Source organism: Struthio camelus, chromosome 2, assembly GCF_040807025.1.
Source record: "Struthio camelus isolate bStrCam1 chromosome 2, bStrCam1.hap1, whole genome shotgun sequence".
NCBI lineage: Eukaryota > Metazoa > Chordata > Aves > Struthioniformes > Struthionidae > Struthio > Struthio camelus.
The window spans coordinates 110,188,694-110,208,363 of NC_090943.1; the positions used below are offsets into that span (position 1 = coordinate 110,188,694).

At 36.4% G+C, this 19,670-nt stretch overlaps 1 protein-coding gene across 1 annotated transcript in view; it reads right to left on the reverse strand.

The window, feature by feature from the left end:
• DOK6 (docking protein 6) overlaps nucleotides 1-19,670 on the reverse strand; it is a 260,922-nt gene that overhangs the window by 154,024 nt on the left and 87,228 nt on the right. Inside the window, exon 2 of the mRNA XM_068932081.1 lies at nucleotides 7,225-7,332. Coding sequence (XP_068788182.1) covers nucleotides 7,225-7,332 — 108 coding nt within the window. The remainder of the gene's footprint in view (nucleotides 1-7,224; nucleotides 7,333-19,670) is intronic.

Below are 19,670 nucleotides of genomic sequence, written 5' to 3' on the forward strand. Positions count from 1 at the left end.
CAAGGGTAAGGAGAGAAGAGGAAAAGGACAAAATTGTCTGAATTCAGAATTGTTCTCCATGTAACCATCTTCACAAGGTACATATTTAGCTTTCCTCTAATATGAATTGTGAAGGCAAAGAGTGAATTTAACCAGACGGTAAAATAAAGAGTTACTAAAGAAATTTAGATTAACTAAAACAGTAGTACCATAATGGTCAGTAGAGCAAAAGCAAATAGTTGGATTTGAATTTCAGATTTTGAAAGAGACAAAATATAAGCATTACACCCTTTAAAAAATGAGGAAGAGAATTCAAATAACATTCAGGTCTGGATGTAAATCAAGTGATTTGATTCATCTTATTACAAAAATGCAAGAACTCAAGCCTAACAATTCCCTTTTGATAGATGTTTAGCCAATTGCCCTTTGAGAATGCCTTTGCACAGGAGAAGCAATGAAGCATTACAAGTAATAATAGCAGTATCCCAAACCAAAAAGGTCTACAAGGAGACAACACAAAAGGCTGAAATACTCTGCAGAGATACTCTGCAGTCTAAGACAAGGACTCTTAGACTAAATTAGCCAAAACAGTTTCAATAGGTTTTTTGTTTTTTTTGTTTTTGTTTTTAAAGGAAACTTGGGAGTGGCTAGAAGATGCTGAGACAAACAAAAAGAAACAAAAAAATCCCACAAAAGTAACTGTGTAAACTGTGTAAGTTAAAATAATCAAAGAAAAGTTCTTATAAAGATTATGATAATGTTACCACACATAAATATTTTTGATAATGTTACCACATATAAATATTTTTATCCTTTGTTTTAGAGTTGGAATAGGGCTACCAAGATGATTAGAGGGCTGGAGCACCTCTCCTCTGAAGAAAGACTGCAAGAGCTGGGCCTGTTCAGCCTGGAGAAGAGAAGATTGAGAGGCGATCTCATCAACGTGTACAAGTATCTGAAGGGGGAGTGTCAAGAGGATGAGGCCAGGCTCTTCTCCGTGGTGCCCAGCAACAGGACAAGAGGCAATGGGCAGAAACTGAACCACAGGCAGTTCCATCTGAACCTGAGAAAAAACTTCTTCACTGTGAGGGTGACAGAGCATTGGAAGAGGTTGCCCAGAGAGGTGGTGGAGTCTCCTTTGCTGGAGATATTCAAAACCCGTCTGGATGTGATCCTGGGCAATACGCTCTAGGTGACCCTGCTTGAGCAGGGAGGTTGGACTAGATGATCTCCAGAGGTCCCTTCCAACCTAAACGATTCTGTGATTCTGTGATTCTGTGAATTACCTTGCCTGTGCTAAAACCTGGTAGTTTTCAGAACTATCAGGAATTCCTCTATACTGAAATATTTTGAAGTGAACAAGAACCTCGTCTCTTAAGGTCACCTCAGTTAGAGACTAGTGACTGTGCTGTAGTAGAACACATCTATCTTATCGTTCCTCCATACCAGCTTAACAAAAAAAAAAAAAAAAAAAAAAAGCCCCCGAAAACTCTACTCTCTTTCCTCCTCCAGAAAATAGGACTTTGAACACACCACATAAATTCTTGAACTCTGTATGCGCGTGTGAGTGCCTGTGTTTATTGAGAAGTACTTTACGAAACTGCTGTAGCAAGTCACTGGAATTGCATTACAGACATCATTATTTCTGAGGCTTGTATTTAGAATTCTACAAGTTGCTTTGGGATATTCAAGCTGTGAAAGAAAACTTGTAACGTAGATCTCCTTTTGTGGCCTTTGTCATAAACCTAATTTAGTAGACCACATTTAGAAGGCTACGGCTATTCTTTTTCCTGATTTTCATTTATCTGTGTGAACATATATTATGTAACATGCACCTTAAGATCATCCATTCCATATAAGTTTGTGGCTATGAGAAGTCACTACTAAAAGTTTGTGTAATTTCTCTTACATCAGCAGATTTATATCCCAAACACATATGTTAACAGAGAAGGTAATTTAATAACAACAACAAAAAATAAACACTTATCTTGCTAACTTGCCGTTGGTTGAACGTGATACCTGGTTAAATTAACCAATGCAAACAAAAATAACTCAAGAACTTAATTCTGAATCAAATTCCCTACTTTAATAAAGTGAGATTTCATTCTAAGAAGTACTACATACCTCAAGAAATACCAAAGTACTGATCATCCTCAAAAACCTCATCCACAGAAGGAATTAAACAGAACATGTATAAACAATCAAAGAAATAGAAAGCAAATAATCTGTGAAATACACCCAATCAATCAATCCATCCCAGTTGATAACCTGTAAGTCTAATATTTAAACAATACAACACCATAAATCAGATAGCAAATACAAAACTAAACCGAGCATATAGAAACAAGGCAGAGGCAGGAAGAAGGATGCAAAACAGGAAAGTCATTTATGGTTCATCTCCGTCACTGAACACGGTGTTAATGCAAAACTGACTTTTAGAAGTAAAAGATCACAAAACCTAGAGATGGCTGTTACTGACAAAGTCTTAGCAGAACAGTCTCTGGGAGGATTAAATCGGTAAGTCCTGAAGTCTACGCTAGACATCATTTATTTAATCGAAGTGTAAGCATGCCAACATTGGCAGGTTGAAGCTTCTCTGGGTGCTCTAAGACAGCCATATTGGAGGCAGACCCACCTCACAACAGCTTCACTAGCTGTAAGGGTTAGTGAACTTATTAAGTGAAAGAGCACTGAACGTTAACTGGACTACAGCTTTCACAAGCTAGAGCTACACAGCAAGGTAAGGAATGGAAGAGTTCACACCTTCTCATTCCCATTTTGGAGTTTATGGGCTACCTTTAGTATTTCAGCTATGTCATCCTTAAGCTCTCTTTCAGCTCTTGTTCTCCATAATTTGTTAGTGACCATCTGGTGTACCGGGGGTTGAAGTATCTATGACCAGTTTATGATACAAAGATGTCTCTGCAGACTCCTTTCTTGCATCTCCCCACCAGACCACACCAGTTTCCTGTACAGTAAATTCTAGCGCAAAAGGCCTCATTTGTACTCTCTTCCCTCCATGTTTCTTTCATATGCCAAGCGTCATTTGGACATACAGAGTCTTTGGTAGACTTTTGCTCCCCGATCCTGATGGGTCAAAATGAGTACTTAGAACCAGATTTGATCACTAGTTGCTCTTCAGGTTCTTTTTTGATTTAGAATTGATTTGCCTAACTTTATTCTCCCTTCTAGCTTGTTTGGATACATGCCAGGTTTCTGAGGTTCGATCTCTTGTTTCTAATGACGTTCCTCACATTGCTACTTAGCCACATTGACTTCCTGTTATCCTCTTGCGAGCCTCTCCTAATGGATAACAGGCAGTAGTACTGTCCGATCAGTACGTCTCCAAAAGCCTGAATCTTTATAGGAACTCCACAAGCTGGGAAAAATATGGTTTCTTTTTTGGCTTTATACACTACTGTAGGAACAGCTCTCAAGAATATGACATATGTTCATTCTATATACTGGGGTAACTGGGATGTCTATAGAGCTACTGTATTTTATGTCCTCCCAAGAGTAATGGGAGTAAATACTGCTGTTCTGAACCACAATCTCTACAAGGAACGTTCAAGGGACAACAGTACACCTAAGCTATAACTTAGCACAGCAAGAGAGTACTGAATTCAATTTAGCCCATTTTTAAAAAAAAAAGTTTGTATATCATAATAGAACTACTAATAATAATGATAATAAATCCACAAAAAGGGGTGAAAAACCCACCCTCCCACAGAAAAAAGCTTCTTCTAAAACAGTATAATTAAGAAAATGATTTTCTTGTAACCTTAGATAAGATCTGTGTCTAATAAACCTTTTTTTATTCTTAAGGCTTAGCTTAAGTTTCTAGGACAGTAACTATCAGCTTGATTTCACTGTGAAGATTTTTGCTGATTTTATATCTCTTTTTAGGAGTATTCTGTATCCATTTCATACAGGCTTTTCAATTTATTAAAAAAGGATCAATTATTGCAGTAAGAGACCAAATATTACATTCCAAAATAAAACTAGTTAAATATTTCATTTACATATTGCCTCAAATTTGTACCTAAGTAAAAAGGCAGGAGAAAAAGAGTGATTTTTCTGAATGGTATTACAGTAATGAGAAGTTAGAGTTTGATGCCAGAAGACGGAACTAGCAGTTGAAGTCATGTTTCAACTAAGGAGTGAACTGTTCACTGTTACTGTCAGGAGGCACTTATCTCTAAGGGCTAAGACCATTACTGTTAAATTTAATAATACTTTATACCAAGAAAACCACTAGAAAACACAAAGTGATGCATAACAGCATTACAGAATTTATGGAATAAAAAGTGAACCCATATATTGTCTGAATATCATAAAATAAAGAAGTCCATTTTCTAAAGTGAGGCCAGCTTATCTCTACATATTTATTTAGGATATGCAAACCAGATGACATGTATTTTTCATTTTCCTCGCTTTGCAGTACATGTCTTTTTTTCTCCCTCCTTTTTTAGCCTAAAGGCCTTTCTATAATTCACACTGTCTCCTACACTTATAGGATTAACCTGTGTACTGGGCATTTAGCCATGTAGGCGAAGTGTTTTTAAACAGGAACTTGATTTGAGCTACATTTCAAGCCAAAATAGCCACTGGAAAAGCAGAGATGCTTAAGCTCTTGATGAGTTACTTACCGTATATGTATACACAGCAGTGACAAAAACTACCACGGGGATTTTTTTGTATTCCTGGATACTGATGTGAATACAGGTAGGACAAAGGTATTAGTTTTTGTTCTGTTTCCACTTGAGAGGTAAAATTCCCTCCTGTAACCCTTCATATGATAAAGCTAGAAAACCTGCATACAACAACGTAGTCAGACTATGTGCTCTCCCAAGATAACACAGACCAATCTGAAGGACACAAATTGCTAAGAGTCTCAGCAGGCTCTGAAGCCGGCTCTGCACCACCCTCTTTTTTCTACCTGTTATATAAAGAGATTGATTGAAAACAGGGATCTCTGTGTTGACACATATAATACTTATATGAATATTAGCACACGGTCAGAAATTTTCAGCATTTCAAATATGTTGCCTTTTCATAAGGAGCTAAGTCTAGAACAACTATTTCAATATTCTTTAAACACAAGGTTTCTTAATTTTGAATTAATTTTCTCTTGCTTTTGTTTCCTAGAGTTCAGAGTTACCCTTCTTTAATTTTGCACACCAGATGTCTTCCTTCCAGGATATTTTGTGAGTAAACAAGAAAAATGCAGAATTTCAAAGCTATGCTAAGCTTTTGCATTGTATAACAATCAACAACTTTGAACTAGTTCAAAACGCAACACAAAAATAAGCAACTCCAGAAAAGAAAGAGAATCAGGATATGTTGATCCAATACCAGCAATCAAATAACTGTATTTGCTCCCATACTGACCACTACAGTTTCGAAAAACAGTCACACTTGCTGTTAATAACTCATTGACATCTTACCACTATTTCATCTATCACAGTGGAGGTGAAATGCCTCAAAGATGAGAATCAGGGTTTCTGGTTTTTTGATAATATACAGTACAAAATTATTCCATGACTTCAACTGAGAATGGGAATATCATCCCAGCGAATGGATACATTTCTTTCTTCTGCACAGCCAAAAATTCAATATCATTTTAAATAGGAAAGATTATTCTTTCCACTCAATTTTTTCCCCTCTGTTGAGGCATGGAATAAGAGGAAAAAAGATGAAAAAGAAATGTAACATCCTTTATATTTGCCTGTGTCACATGAAAAGGGCCATGCTAAGGCAAGCTTCCATCAGCACTACAGCTGCACCCAGCTGCATCTATGCCTGTTATTTTTGCAGCTTCTCAAATGATTCTTGCATACCTCCTGATTTTTCTACAAAGATGATCGTTGTCAAGCAACATAAAGTGTTTCTGAATCTTGTTGTATAAAAGAACAATATTAGTAACACATTCTATAAATATCCCCCTTCCACCTAGCCCCCAAAAAACAAAACAACAACAACAACAACAACAAAAAACACCCTACACTTTCGTCCTTCTGCCCTATTGCTAATCCATAAGAACTTTGTAGTGGATCTCCTTGGGATTTCAGCCATACCTAGAGCTATCAGGCACAAATGAACCAAATAATCCTTCTAAAGGCTCATCACCAAGTTCCACCTTGAAAGTAATTAGTTTTTGCAACTTATGTTGAAGAGAAGGATCATTTTTCCTTCATGTGGACACATGGGAGGAAATGTTGCTGACTTCCATTAGTGAAAGCACCAGCTGTCCAGTACATATCAGTTCTAAACCCTAACACCAATGTCAAAACAGAAGTTGGATTTTTGATTATACCAAATTAACAGGGCTTTTGTTGCTGTTATCAGAAAATGTTGAAGAGATAATTGTATGCCATTTTTTACATGCAAGCTTTTCATTTAAAGATGCCATGCGGTTATTGAAACTCAAAGGTTAATTTGTTTTTTTTATGATAAAAAGCATTAGTCCTGGCTTCAACAAATCTGGACTTTCATCCATACTGTGTCACTGCTTGGTGCCTAACTTCAGTTAAATCATCTCTGTGTTTCAATTTGCCAGCTGTAAGGTAATAGAAGTCCAAACTGTAGAAGCATAGAGCACTGCTGTATCTTATTGCTACCTAACTTGAAGCTTCAAGTCAGGCTCGACTTGAGGACCTGATAACAGTACCTTACAAGACAGAAAGAAAAATCCCTTGCTTTCCATCACTGAAGTGATAGTGGCAAGAGAGCAGCAAGAATCTTATTCAGTGAATAGTGTTCTAGAAAGGCTAAATTTTTACCCTTAAAAAGATATGCTATTGACAGAGCTTACAAAACTTGAAGAGTTCTGGGAAAACTGTTACATATTCAACTAGTGTTGACATGACAAGTGAGGCACTCAGCATCTTCAGAACTAGCTTTATACTTAATAAATAACTAGCAGTTAAACATTTGATTAAGCAGTCAAATTTGCACATTTCCAACTACATGAAAAGGTAGTATTTTCTAGGTAACACTAAAGAAAAATCATCAATTTATTTCCACACCCAAACTGTGTTTTTTTGCTCATCTAGACAAACAACGTCAGATCTAACCTGCACCACTGATATTTGCAGAAGTTTTACTGTGCTTTTTGTGTCAGGGTTATGCTTTTCAACCTGATTCCTGCAGTATTCGCAAACTTGACATAGCAAGAATATGCTCTTCCCAAGGAAGAGTGGGTAAACAGACAGTGCCTCATTTCACTAGAAGAGTTTGATTTACCTTGTGAAAGTTCCTGAAATATGCTGCCTTCTCGTCTGGAAATTTTTCTAGCCTCCTGGGTCCTTTGCTAGAAGCTTTCTTGAAAACCAACCAACATCTTCTGAAAATCTGCAAAAAAAACCCAATAGATTCCTTTAGCTTCTCTTTAGAGGCAAATGTTGTGAACATTCGGTGGCATAATTTACATAGCAATAATTGCAATATTTTATTTTAAAAGACTGGAAAACTCTGAGGACATCAATTATTTCCATACTACTAATTCATCAGTTTATAGATACTAATTAGTCTCACACTTTTGCTGAGTTTCAAAGACTATTTGACTTCAATTTCTTTAACATATGCCAAATTTGACAACTCCTGAGATGCAAGAAAATCCATGAACTTTGAAAGTGAAAAGAATTAAAAGGTGTTATTACAGAAAGTGCATTTAGAAATCACTCCATGCATTTCTAGCTTTCAGATCTATATTCTGTTTCTATGAGAGTGTCAATACCATTGAGAAACATTTAAATTCATTGCAGCTTTTAATACAGCACAGTAATCAACTATTAATATAATCTTATATGCATAGGACAGAAAATACCAAGTAGAAATAAGCATCAGTGAGACCAGTCACTGCTGGACAACTACGACTATTTCTCTCACTTCAGTTACAGAATTTTCTAAGAAAAGCTATGTAGACTATTGAACTTTGGCAACATGTACCAAAACAAACAAACAAAAAAACCCGAGATGATCAAGAAATCCCAAAATAAAACAATAGTATCTCATTCTAATAAAGATCACATTAGATTTTGCTTAAAATGCATTTTCAAGCAACAAGAATATTTTATTAGGCAACTTATCAAGAGTTTGGGTGGTACTGCCATAACCAAAAGTTTAAAAATCAGGACTGAGTTGTCAAATACATTTGCAGTTCAAGCAGAAGCTGATTAAGGATAATCCTCTAGACTATGTTATGGAAGTAAAGGATTAGATATTAATCTGATTTTATAACCTATGACATTAGTTTACTTAATTGTCTTCTTCCACTGCTTATACAACTCTGCAAACATACTCTACACAGCTATGCATTATTATTTCAAGAATGTGTTAAAAACAAAAACAAAAAAAAAAACAAAAAACCCCAACAAACAAACAAACAAACAAAAATCAATGCTAGGTAATGGTTCTGCTGTCCTTATGTGGACAAAAGCTTTATTCCTTCAGGAAGGCTACAGAATTTTATGACATGATACAAGGATTACAGTACTATTCAATCTGTATTAGTTCAAACACAGAAGAAAATATGAGCAGAGAGCACAAAGCAGAGAATTCTTCCCTTATGACACTGCCTAAAATGAGCACAAACAGAAAACGTCATTGAAGCAATCAGGTTTAATTGAGCACATTCTAATACAATAATACTGACAATATCCTGTTGTCATCATCCCAGATGAATGTTAGCAATGAAATCAAGTGTTTTCTTCTAAAAACCTTAATAACTGAACTACAATATCAGTATGTTTAATTATGAAGACGTTTAAGAAGAAAAAAAATATTATTCGATGGCATGCTCAGCAAGCATACTTCTTACAAGCATACAAGTTCTTTGTTCCTCTATTAAGGTTATAAAGTGACAACTGTACCTCCTATCTCTTACTTCACATTTTGGAGGAAACCAAAGACAATATCATATTTCTTGAGCAAATGACATTACACTGTGGGACACCATCAACCATTTGCATTAGATAGAGCTTTCTTCAAATAACATCTTAGCAGTGTTGCAACTTGCTTTACCAAAGCTATAGCACTGCTCCCACAGTTATCTTGATTACCCCATATTATCTCTTCATAATGTTATGGTGTGAAAATCTCCACTTTTGCTGGTAACACACAGGTGGAGGGTATTCCCTCTATTTCGATCTTACTAGATGCAATAGCACCAACTGTCCAGAGGGGGCATATTTATTTATTTAATAAGTGTTTATGCTGCTTAAAGCTTGTAGTATTTCCCTCTTCCAATAATTTTCTTGGCTTTTCCGGGATCTGAGTTTTAATCTATGGATATTTTCAGTTTATCTCTCTTCCTCTGCGGAATGCCTTTACTTCAGAAAAGGCAAAATCACTGCGTTCATTTTAAATCTTTTATTGATTTCCTTATTTTCATTATCTGCCCATAATGGTTTATGGTCCTCACATATATTTCAATAGGAAAATAAGTCAATCTACAGGCCCCATCATCAGCAACAGCAGGTTTTAACATAGCCATGGAGTCCACGTTTTACAGATTATCTGAATCTTGGACAGCTGGTGGTATGGTAAAAGAAGTTATGTCAATTGACTGAGGAGCTTTTTGATCTTTTTTTAAGAAATATCTATGGTACAATTTTATTTCATGAGAATACAAAGTATCCAGATCTAGGGCATCAGAAGTGTGCCTAATAAGCGGAAAGCTAGACAGGCTAAGTCAAGAAGGAGTCAGATTATTCCCTGTGAAAGTGGGCACATTTCCTAGATAAAGGTCCCCTAACAAAGTCCAAAGCAATTCATTCAGTGATAAATGAGCAGGTCTTCTGAATGACAGCTCTAGGCTTTTTTGACTGGTTAGCGATCTGAGTGAGTTTTGGAAGTGAGGGTAGGGTTTGCCAGAAGTCAATAGGGAGGCTTTGACCCGTCATTAACGAAGGCTTCAACGTGTCCATTGATGAAGGTTAGATACTAGTTATCCTTAAGGATGCTCCTCATTAGGCTATTCTCTGAGGTTCAGCATCGGGATGATTTGGGAGCATTTTGTGACCTGGGCTTTAGCAGAGAGAGGGGGAGTGAACGCTCCTTAGATTTTAAGGAGAAAACCAAAAGGAAGGAACTATATGTTTTCGATTTAATCTGGTACTGCTTCAGTTTATTGTTTATATTTGTATATTTTCCAAATCCAGACAGAGAGGAGCTATGAATAATGCAATGACTCAACGAGGACTTCTGATTTGGTATGTACGTATACAAAGGCACGACCGTGTATCTGGAATTTTTTTTTTTAACCTACAACCATTTTCAAAGCTGGTATAAGCATATACAGTTCTACTGGACTTCAGTAGAATTTTAACCAATTACACCAACAGATAGTTTGTGTTTCAGTGTTTGAAAACATATTAGCACATGAATTTGCCTATAAATATGAATAAATAGGAGCAGATGTGCGCACACAGCAAACAGACATTTGCCTTTCATAAGGCACCTCATTGTCATACAGAAACCTCCTCAATTATTCACGACCTGTGTGACATCCTTTTATTCCTAGCCCAGTTTAGGATGCCATTGGCTGTAATCAAAACTTCTGAAAGTCTTCTAAAGTTCTCAGATAATTGGAGTAGCAACTGTGAAAGAATTCAGCATTAGCCCTTTAACAATAGAGAGAATGGACAACCATTTGCAGTTTTGTCCTCGTCTATTTAGTATTTCCTGTGAGATTTAAGTTTCTCCCTTTTTCACACACACAAGGTTGAAGAACTGCCAAATATTTGATCATTTAATCAGTATTACAGCATTCTTGGATGAGCACTCACTTCTCAAAGGAAACAATTTCATAATTTCGTATTGAGGTCAAACAACACAGATGACGTCTAACCACGTACTATTGATTTTCCTTGAAGTAAGTCAGAAAGGTAGCATTAAGCGCATGCAATTTTTTGTCTTTCTAGTATGAAAGTATCAATTATAAAGGAAAAAAAAAAGTTCAGTGCAAATCTGAGAAGGATTCTACTAAAATTGCCTGCCAAGTTCATGGAACAGCAGAATCTCCTTACCCTTCCTCCCTCAGTTTTATTGGATTACCAACTGGGCAAAGCAAATAAAAAAAAAAAAAAGAAATCCTCTAGATCCTACCATCTATGCATCTATAGATCAGTAGTAAGTGATGACAGTAACACACACATGGTCTGGAGAGAACTAATGCATAGGGCCCCAGCAATGTCATGCAGTAATGATTTTCATAACAATGCATAAACTTGTAGGAGAGCACAGCCGCTGTTACTAAAGATGGCCTCTGAGTAGCTCATCTCACAGCAAGAGAAAGAGACTCTTGATTTGGAACAACAGAGCCTCATTACCCCAGCATGGTTTCTGAAGCCTTTTTAGTCAGGAACTCAACTTCCTGTGCTGCTCCATTACTACTCAGACATCCCTTTTTATATTTTACTTAAAAAAATATTGTAACAGATCAATTCATGATGAAAATCTCTGCTTAATCCTCCCTGCTTACTTTTACTTCTGCTTCGTGCACTTCTCAGCTCTCCTTTCCAGGCTCTCAGAATTTCTGTTCTCATTGTTTAATATTCTTGATGAATATATGGAAGTGTCTGGACTCTGAATGAATCATTATTCTTCATGCTGGTCTCAGAGCTCTGTTTTATTGTTGCCATGGTTATTCATAATAAAGCCATTAAAAGATATATTACAGGAAATCCATTGACTATATTAGTTTTCTAGAAGGAAGGATAACTTTTTCCTTTTATAAAATATATTAAAATAATTGACTGGCTATGTGAACCTTACATATGAGTTTCAATTTTCCAGAGATTTCTAAATCCTTTTCCTAGTCATTTTCAAAAGATACTATCAAAATTAATCTGTTTTCATCCACAGCTGTAACTAATAACAAAGCTTTGCCAGTTGTCACTAATATTTAGAGAAGGAATTTTTATTAGCAATCCTCTCCATAATACTCCTCAAATTCCACTTCACACTTCCCAAAACCCTCCTAAGCTCCCCAAAAACTTGTGAGCATTATTTTTAAATAACCTTGCCAAAAATGAAAATCATCAATAAGCTCTTTTTTTCAAGCCATTTAAGATCTCCCCAAAAGATACTTACCTCTGAAATCTCCCTGTACTTATCTAAGAGATGGTACAAATGGCAATTTCTTTCTCAGGTATATTGGACAAGCACCTAATTTTCTGTAACTTGCTTATAGAAACAGTTGTCTGTTTAGAGAAGCAGCAGGGAGTCAGCTCCTAGCTACCAGCAGAAAACATCATTGAGCAGAACAGGCACCAAAGCATCGCTCATGGAGCTTTTTCCTGGGAGAATCCATCATATGCTTCTCGTGGGAAGACACCTACGTGTAATAGTCAGACTTCCATTTACGTTTCATCAGAAAAGGCTAGTTCTCCTCCCTTAATTTCTAAGGGCAGAGCTCTCTTCTGATACTACACGACACAACCTTCACAATATATGCATTAAAAACATTAAAACATGAAAAAAAATCAAGTCACTTTATTAGTTATCTCCATTAAGAGATGGATATTGATTTCTGTGAGGTGTGTGAAGGGAAAGCACTACGTTGTGAGCAAATAAAATATCTCAACTATTAAATTAAAAAAAAAAGTAGCATTCATAATAATGAAAATAATTGTCAAAATAAAGTCACATTTAGCCATTGTTTTGCCACCCACCAGTTTTTGATTTTTCTGTGCATATCTTGGTAAAAGGAGACAAGACAAGAAGTGAAGCTTTATTGCTTCAGAGGAAGTACACAGTTGAAGACATTATGTATATAAGTAAAATTTAAGAAAAACAGGAAAACAGTTATTATCGGTGAAAAGACCCAAGAGGAAAATGGGAAGACAAACCATTTATGTCTCAATTCAAAAGCAAGTTACAGGATCTGAGCTATTGCCAAGTAAAGTCAACAGGAAAAAAAACCTAACCAAGTCATCAGAATCCATCTACTTGAGTTAACAACACTTTGCATTAAAAAGACCAAAAAGCACTGCTGTAGGAATGGCTTCCCTTCCTCCCGGGCCCCGTGCTTTCTGTGCATCTTCAAAATTAGAATGGCCTAAAAACAGTGATTTTCCTGTCTCAAACAGCACTGATTTCACTGTTTTTATTTTTAAGAACTATATTTCAAAAACAAAAAAAAAATCTAGCACTAGCGCTCCACTGACCAGGTATATTCTGGATGGCAAATTTGTCATTTTGGGAGGCAAAGAGGTCTCAGCCAGCGCAGCACCAAATCCGCGGGCTAGCGCAGCCAGGCGCAGGGCCACAGGGAGCCCTGGCTGCCTCCTGCTCTCCGGGAGCTCATCTGCTTCCCAGCAGAAGAGCAGATATTCTCCATGGCCGTCTGATCCCCCAGCAAGATTAGGGGAGGCAAAAATACCCTGCAGCCCTGCTCAGCAATCCAGCTATCTGCTTCTGCCAGCAGCTCCAGGAGGTGGGGCTGAGCCATTGCCCCCTGTGTCTCGTAAAATAGTACTGGCTTTGTGAGGGCTTCCCTTTCTTCACCGACTCTTACCTCCACCTACCCTTCCCCATTTCAACACATTTTCTTCAAACATTAGCAAAATAACCATCACAAAGCAATTGCAGTAAGAGCAAAACTCTTTAAACTGTAAAGCCGGGATCAAAAGTTCACCGCTACAGCCTGAAAAAGATCATTGTTAATGCCTTCAGTAAACGCTGCCTCTAAGTGTATTACGAATGCTACGAAACGGGCAGATTCCTCACATGCCATGTCCTTGCACTTCCTCTTGAGCTTCATCTCATCATCCCAACAGGAAGTAAGGTTACACCTCTAGTTTAGAAATTTGTACTACAACCTTACATAAGGCTGGAGAAGACAGGTAGGCCTTAGATAATTTTAGTGTAACAGTTCAAATCCTGAAGTTTTAATAGCACTGTTTTTTGGGTCGTCCTCCCCCCCCCTCCTTCAGATTGTGAGCATGTTGGCACACGCGGCTAGGAGTAGAAGAATTATAGAAACATCTGCTGCAAATTGTTTCATCTCAGACTAGATCAAACCTTGTGGGCTTAACTGCAGTCAGTGAGGATTTGGATGGATATAGAGAGATGATTAGGGACAACGCACGCAGTTATAGTGCGTGTGTGTGCGCGTGTGTGCGTGCACTGTCTTTCTGCTAGCAAAACATACCATTCTAGATTCATACATGTTTAGATTATACTGTTTTATATATATATATAATATACTGTTATACTGTACATATTTACAGTGTTATAGTCACCAGCTATACATGTTATCCATAGAAAGATTTATTTTATTATTAGAGAGTTCTGTCAAAGCATGTCACGGTAATTTTCTAATTATTCCTATGGAGGTAAACTGCTGGGTGTGTAAACAATTTAACTATGGAATCCTACGTTATATTGTTCAGATATTTTTATACACAGAAAAAGGAAGAGATGCGTGCAAAGATGTGCATGACTTCTTCCAAAAAGTGCTATGCATCACTTATTAATCTTTAGGCACCTACAGCTTACAAACTCAGAATTACATTACTTTGCTTTGGATTGCTTGTCCAAAGGATGGCCTGTATAAATAACACACTCGGACTTCATAGCAGTTTGGAGACCAGTCGAATTTGTTCTTTATATTTAAATTGATGTTACAATTGATAAAAAAAAAAGATAGTGTTAATAGCCATTTTTTTGGCTTCCCTGCATTTCTGTCTCGGTTTTGGCAAGAAATAAGTGATTGTTTTTTTCTTTTTGAAAATAACTAATACTGCTTTCTTCACGACTGCCTTCATAGAGTAGATGAGGGAAAAAAAAAGTTAAATTTTGATTACAGCCATTTTAGCAGATATCCAGCAAGAGAGCCCCATAACTTGCAATACTTTTTTAAACACTACTATGCCCAAGAAAGCGAATGCATTTCATTAGGCTTAAACTGAATGTGTAGAAGTCACTTACGAAAAGTTATGTAGCTAGAGTATGCATTCAAGTTCATCTTTCCTCCTACTAGGATTTTTTAAAATGTAATCAGAAGAACTTACAGAGTGCTTACAGAGAAAGATATAGTTTCATTATATTCTAATACTGAACAGCTGTGGCTTACTTCACTCATTTAAAAACTGGTTTTGGTAGAAATATCAAGCTTTTCCACTTTTTATAAAATTTCCCTTTAATTAGTGACAAATAAACATAATCCACTTGAAAATGACAGACCACAAATAACTGTTTGATATTCCACAGTGGAAAATAACAGTTATGGAATAAAAGTTATAATTTCCCTCATTAGCTTATAATCATACGATCATATATTGAAGTAATGGAAATACCACCTCAGTATTATTTAATTTTTGATTCTTCCATATATGAGTCTATAATGTTGAAATACTGTATCTGTTTTATATATTTAGTACATGTAGAAACTCATCAGTTTGTTTTCCAAAAAAGATAAAGGCTCTTTCTTTATCACACATACAACAGAGCCTAATCATGGGAACCACACACGCTGCAGTTACTGAGATAGTTTTCTTCTTTAAGTCTTTATAATTCAAAATTCAAACCTTTACATACAATCTAAAATAACACATTTACATTGAAAGATCATAGCTATCTACTCAGATCCTAAGTACTATATGTTAGCAAGATGGGAATTTATGAAAATAAGTGTTACATAATCAAAACCTTCCAAAAACATGAAACAGAAGCAGAGCTTCTGAACAGAACACAACACCTGTTCTAAACCACTGGAGGACCAAAATAAAAAGTCATGTTTACATGTTCAATTTAGAGGGTTACAAGCTTAAACTGAGTTTTGGAATCAAAATTATCCTTTCGGCTTTCATCAGCTAGTATTCTACTGCATTTATCCTTATTTCTCCTTACATTACCACACAGAAGCCTGTTTTAGCAAGGATATCACTGTACTTAAGATGCAGTTGCTTTGACTGACAAGATAGGCGGAAACAGGGTGCTTAGCAAGCGATTTAATAAAGCCAAGTGCAGCACTAAGTCTAAAGCTCTTTCCACAAAGATAAAAAAAATGTGAGCTGAATATAAGTGCCATTGCATATCTATGTAGATGTTTTATTTCTAACAGAAAATAAAATAGGAAAGTTGGTCTTTTATTCCTGAACATGTTTTGTAGTTTCAGCATGTATCTGTGCAAAATTGTGCAAAACCAGCCGCACTGATACGCGTGAAAGCTAATTGTAATCCATAGGTGCCACTACTAAATAAATATTTGGTCACTGTACCATGCATATATGTATGCATGTAGTGTACGCGATATGTTTAAACAGAGTGAGACTAAACAGCATATAAATACTACTGAAAACTAAAAGCCCTTTAAACGTCCTCTGCCATACTGTAGTACAGACGAGAGTACACATTCTAAAAATCGCTCCTATCTGTGACGTGCCACTCAATAAACCTCTGAAGCAACTGGTCATATGGATCAATTATAAGTTGGTGGTTTCCTACAGATCATATTTATCTCCTTTCTTTATGAAGTTACATATTCTGCTTTGACTCTCCCTTTAGGATCCTGACATGCTTGCTGTAGATTTTATATATAAAACATTTTTAACTCTGTAAGAGTTATTGCAACATGAAGCAGTAAGACTAGCACAGGAACCTACAATAATCAAGAGGATGTCTAATATCATTGCTATTTGCTTGACATTCGATCATTTGCATTACTGCACATTGCTCTAAGTCACAAGAGTTTGAGAGGAAGATGTATGCAGGCAGAAAGATATACATTTCAAACATTTCTCTAGTTTGTATTAATGATTTGCTTTCTGCCACTCTTCTACTACTTATGTTACAGTATTTCCTGAAAATCTCATTTTAAGGATGTACCAATCTGCTATTGCAATGCCATCCACCTGACATTAAAAAAACCAAGAAACTCAAAGGTAGAAAAAGACGAGAAAATAAACACTTTTACAAGAAAACTAAGAGGATTTGGAAGAAAATGCTGTTGCTGTTAGCACTTTGTAACTAGCAATACCAGTTATGATCGGTTTTTGTTGCAACAGTGATTTTTTAAGAGATAACGACATCTCTTACTCAAAGAAAAGTAGCATGAAAGATCTTCCCTAAGATCTCAAATGCAGCTGGTGTGTTGCATTCCCAGCCGGGATGTTCTGTGGGGAAACGTGCTAGTATGTGGGAAGATAAATCATTTTGTTACAAGCCCAGGAAAATGACATAGAGGAAAAGCAGATGGTCTCACACCAAATTCAGACTTTATATATCCAGAGGACCACTCCAAATTCCCTGCTCTGTATGTTTTTTTAAGACCCAGCATATGCCTGTACTGGAACTGTTTTAGGGATTCACCCAGGGTTTATCACAGCGTGTTCAGAGAAGCTATGCCAGTGCTTCAGTATGCTTTGGCTCAGGCCCAGAGAGCCACCACAGATCAATTGCAAATCTCTTCCTTAAAGGGAAGATTGTCATCCCACCACAACAATACATTTTAACTCAGGGAAATAAAAAGAAGGATGTAATCACTTCCATTGATTATCGCTCTTTTTAGAAGAGCTTGTAGGAGATAAGCCTCTACCACCTATACTTCTACAGCCACTTCCAGTGGGGAGAACAAAATGTTTAGTTTGCCCAGCTGATGCTACATGCTCCAATATGCTCATCAGCTGCATGCAAATACAAAACATCTTGATTTCTAGTGACTTCTGAGAAAAAGAGAAAGAAAACGAAAAATATTACAGCATTTCTGATCAAGTTTAACAGATAGCCTGTGATACATTATACCAAGTACAAGCATCCCACATACCAGCTTAATATTCAGCTAACACAAGTCCCTCTTCTTACTTGCAGCCTTAAAAGTGCACACAGGTGCAACAGCAGAAAAGAACTTTGCTCGCTTCCTGTAAATGCTGCCTTCATCTCAGCTATAAGATCTGAAGTTGTAATTTGTATTCTAAAATAAAAGTCAATACAACTTCAATTAATCTGCAGTAATCCCCAAAACATTCAACTTGGCTTTGGCATGCCTTGGGCTCTGCAGTTCAGTAAGTCAAGAGCAGTTAAAGATATGTAGCTGCCTGGGACTGAAGAACTGAAGAACTGGCGGAGCCATCAACAACGGGATTATTCCTATGATTGGAAATGGGCGCACACACGTACCAAGCTGACTACCGGTATAGAATGATTTCTTTAACAAGTGTAGAGCTACTGAAAGGGAGGAGGAACAAAAAAACAAAAAAAAAAAAAACACAAAACAATCAAATTAGAAAAACCCATGCTAGTGGAAACTATTAAGAATTCAAAAAACAAATATTTAATATTCCGTGTTATAATAACTACGATTCAAAGCAGAAAGTTTCTACTGCCAATATAAAACGCTTCGACAAATTTGGATTTTTTTAAAAAAAGATTTCACGTAGTCTGAAGTCCTTATCTTCTGCTTCTCAGTCCAACAAAACTGTATTCTGGAAAATTAACTACTAGCCAAAAATATTTCATCTTAGGAAAACATTCCCGCCTGAATGCCATTATCACAACATACAAACAGTCATGTATTGAGCGGCATACACATTTCACACTGTGTATCAGGATAACCATGACAGCAGCAGTTGCATCAGTTAATCCATCAGCTGTCTACCAAAGGGAAGAATCAGGAACTGAATTTTAAACTAAAGGCATTCCCTACTTTATAAAGGACCTACATTTAGGACCTAGCATTTACGTACCGAAAAAAGTTCTTGGCCACCAAACTAGCAAGACTGCGAGCAAGAATTACCTTGATCAGAACCAAGATTTGGCTCTGCAGTACTAGCTGATTAATCCTCACATTTAAGCTGTTGTGGAGTTTCAGAGATAATGTTCAAGTGTAAAACTTAACAAGCATGCTGTATAATCACATATCCAGAGCAAGACAGCTTTCTTATTAAGCAATCTTTCTATGCAAAAAGTCAGGAGAAAACTATAGTTACAAAATAAAATTTGCAGATTGTATGGAAAATATGTAGTGAGACTGATAAAATAATTTCTGTACCTTTATTAATAGCTACAGTGAATAAGAACATATCATGAATTATGAGGTAAAAATTTTTCCAAAATCTGTATGATAAATATAGAGACTGCCAGAGCATGGACAAAGTTTATCGTTTTTCTGGTATTAGAAAAGTGAAATAAGAGGTGTACTATGAACACTTATTCATATATAGTTGGAAATGGATTTATTTTAGACTTCTTATCTCATTTGATGCCAAATCTACTGAGGAGCCAGGTAAAGGTAAGAGAAAGACTACAGCCCACATGGAATCATTGCATTTCATAACAAACTCGTTTCACAATAAGCTGGCTTCTTTATCAAGCTTAAGCACAATAATATATCCCATCTCTTTTTTTTTTTAAGCTTCTTTATTTATATGGTATCAGCTTAACATAGGCACTATCAAACATATCAAAGGTCCACAGAAAGTGTTTTATTGATCTAGTTGTTTTGTAATGAATTCATGAAAAGATGAACCTCACCCCCACACCCCCCAAAAAAGGATTTTTAATATCTCACAATAAAACTTTCGGATTCGGTATTTGGGCAAAAACAAGGATGATGGGAAGTTTTCAATGTGGAATTAGGTAAAATGAATACACCTATAATTCCAGGCATAAGCTACAAACACTGAGAATGATTCCGAGTTTAAATGAGGCTACGGTTTTATTTACGTCATCTATACATCATCTGC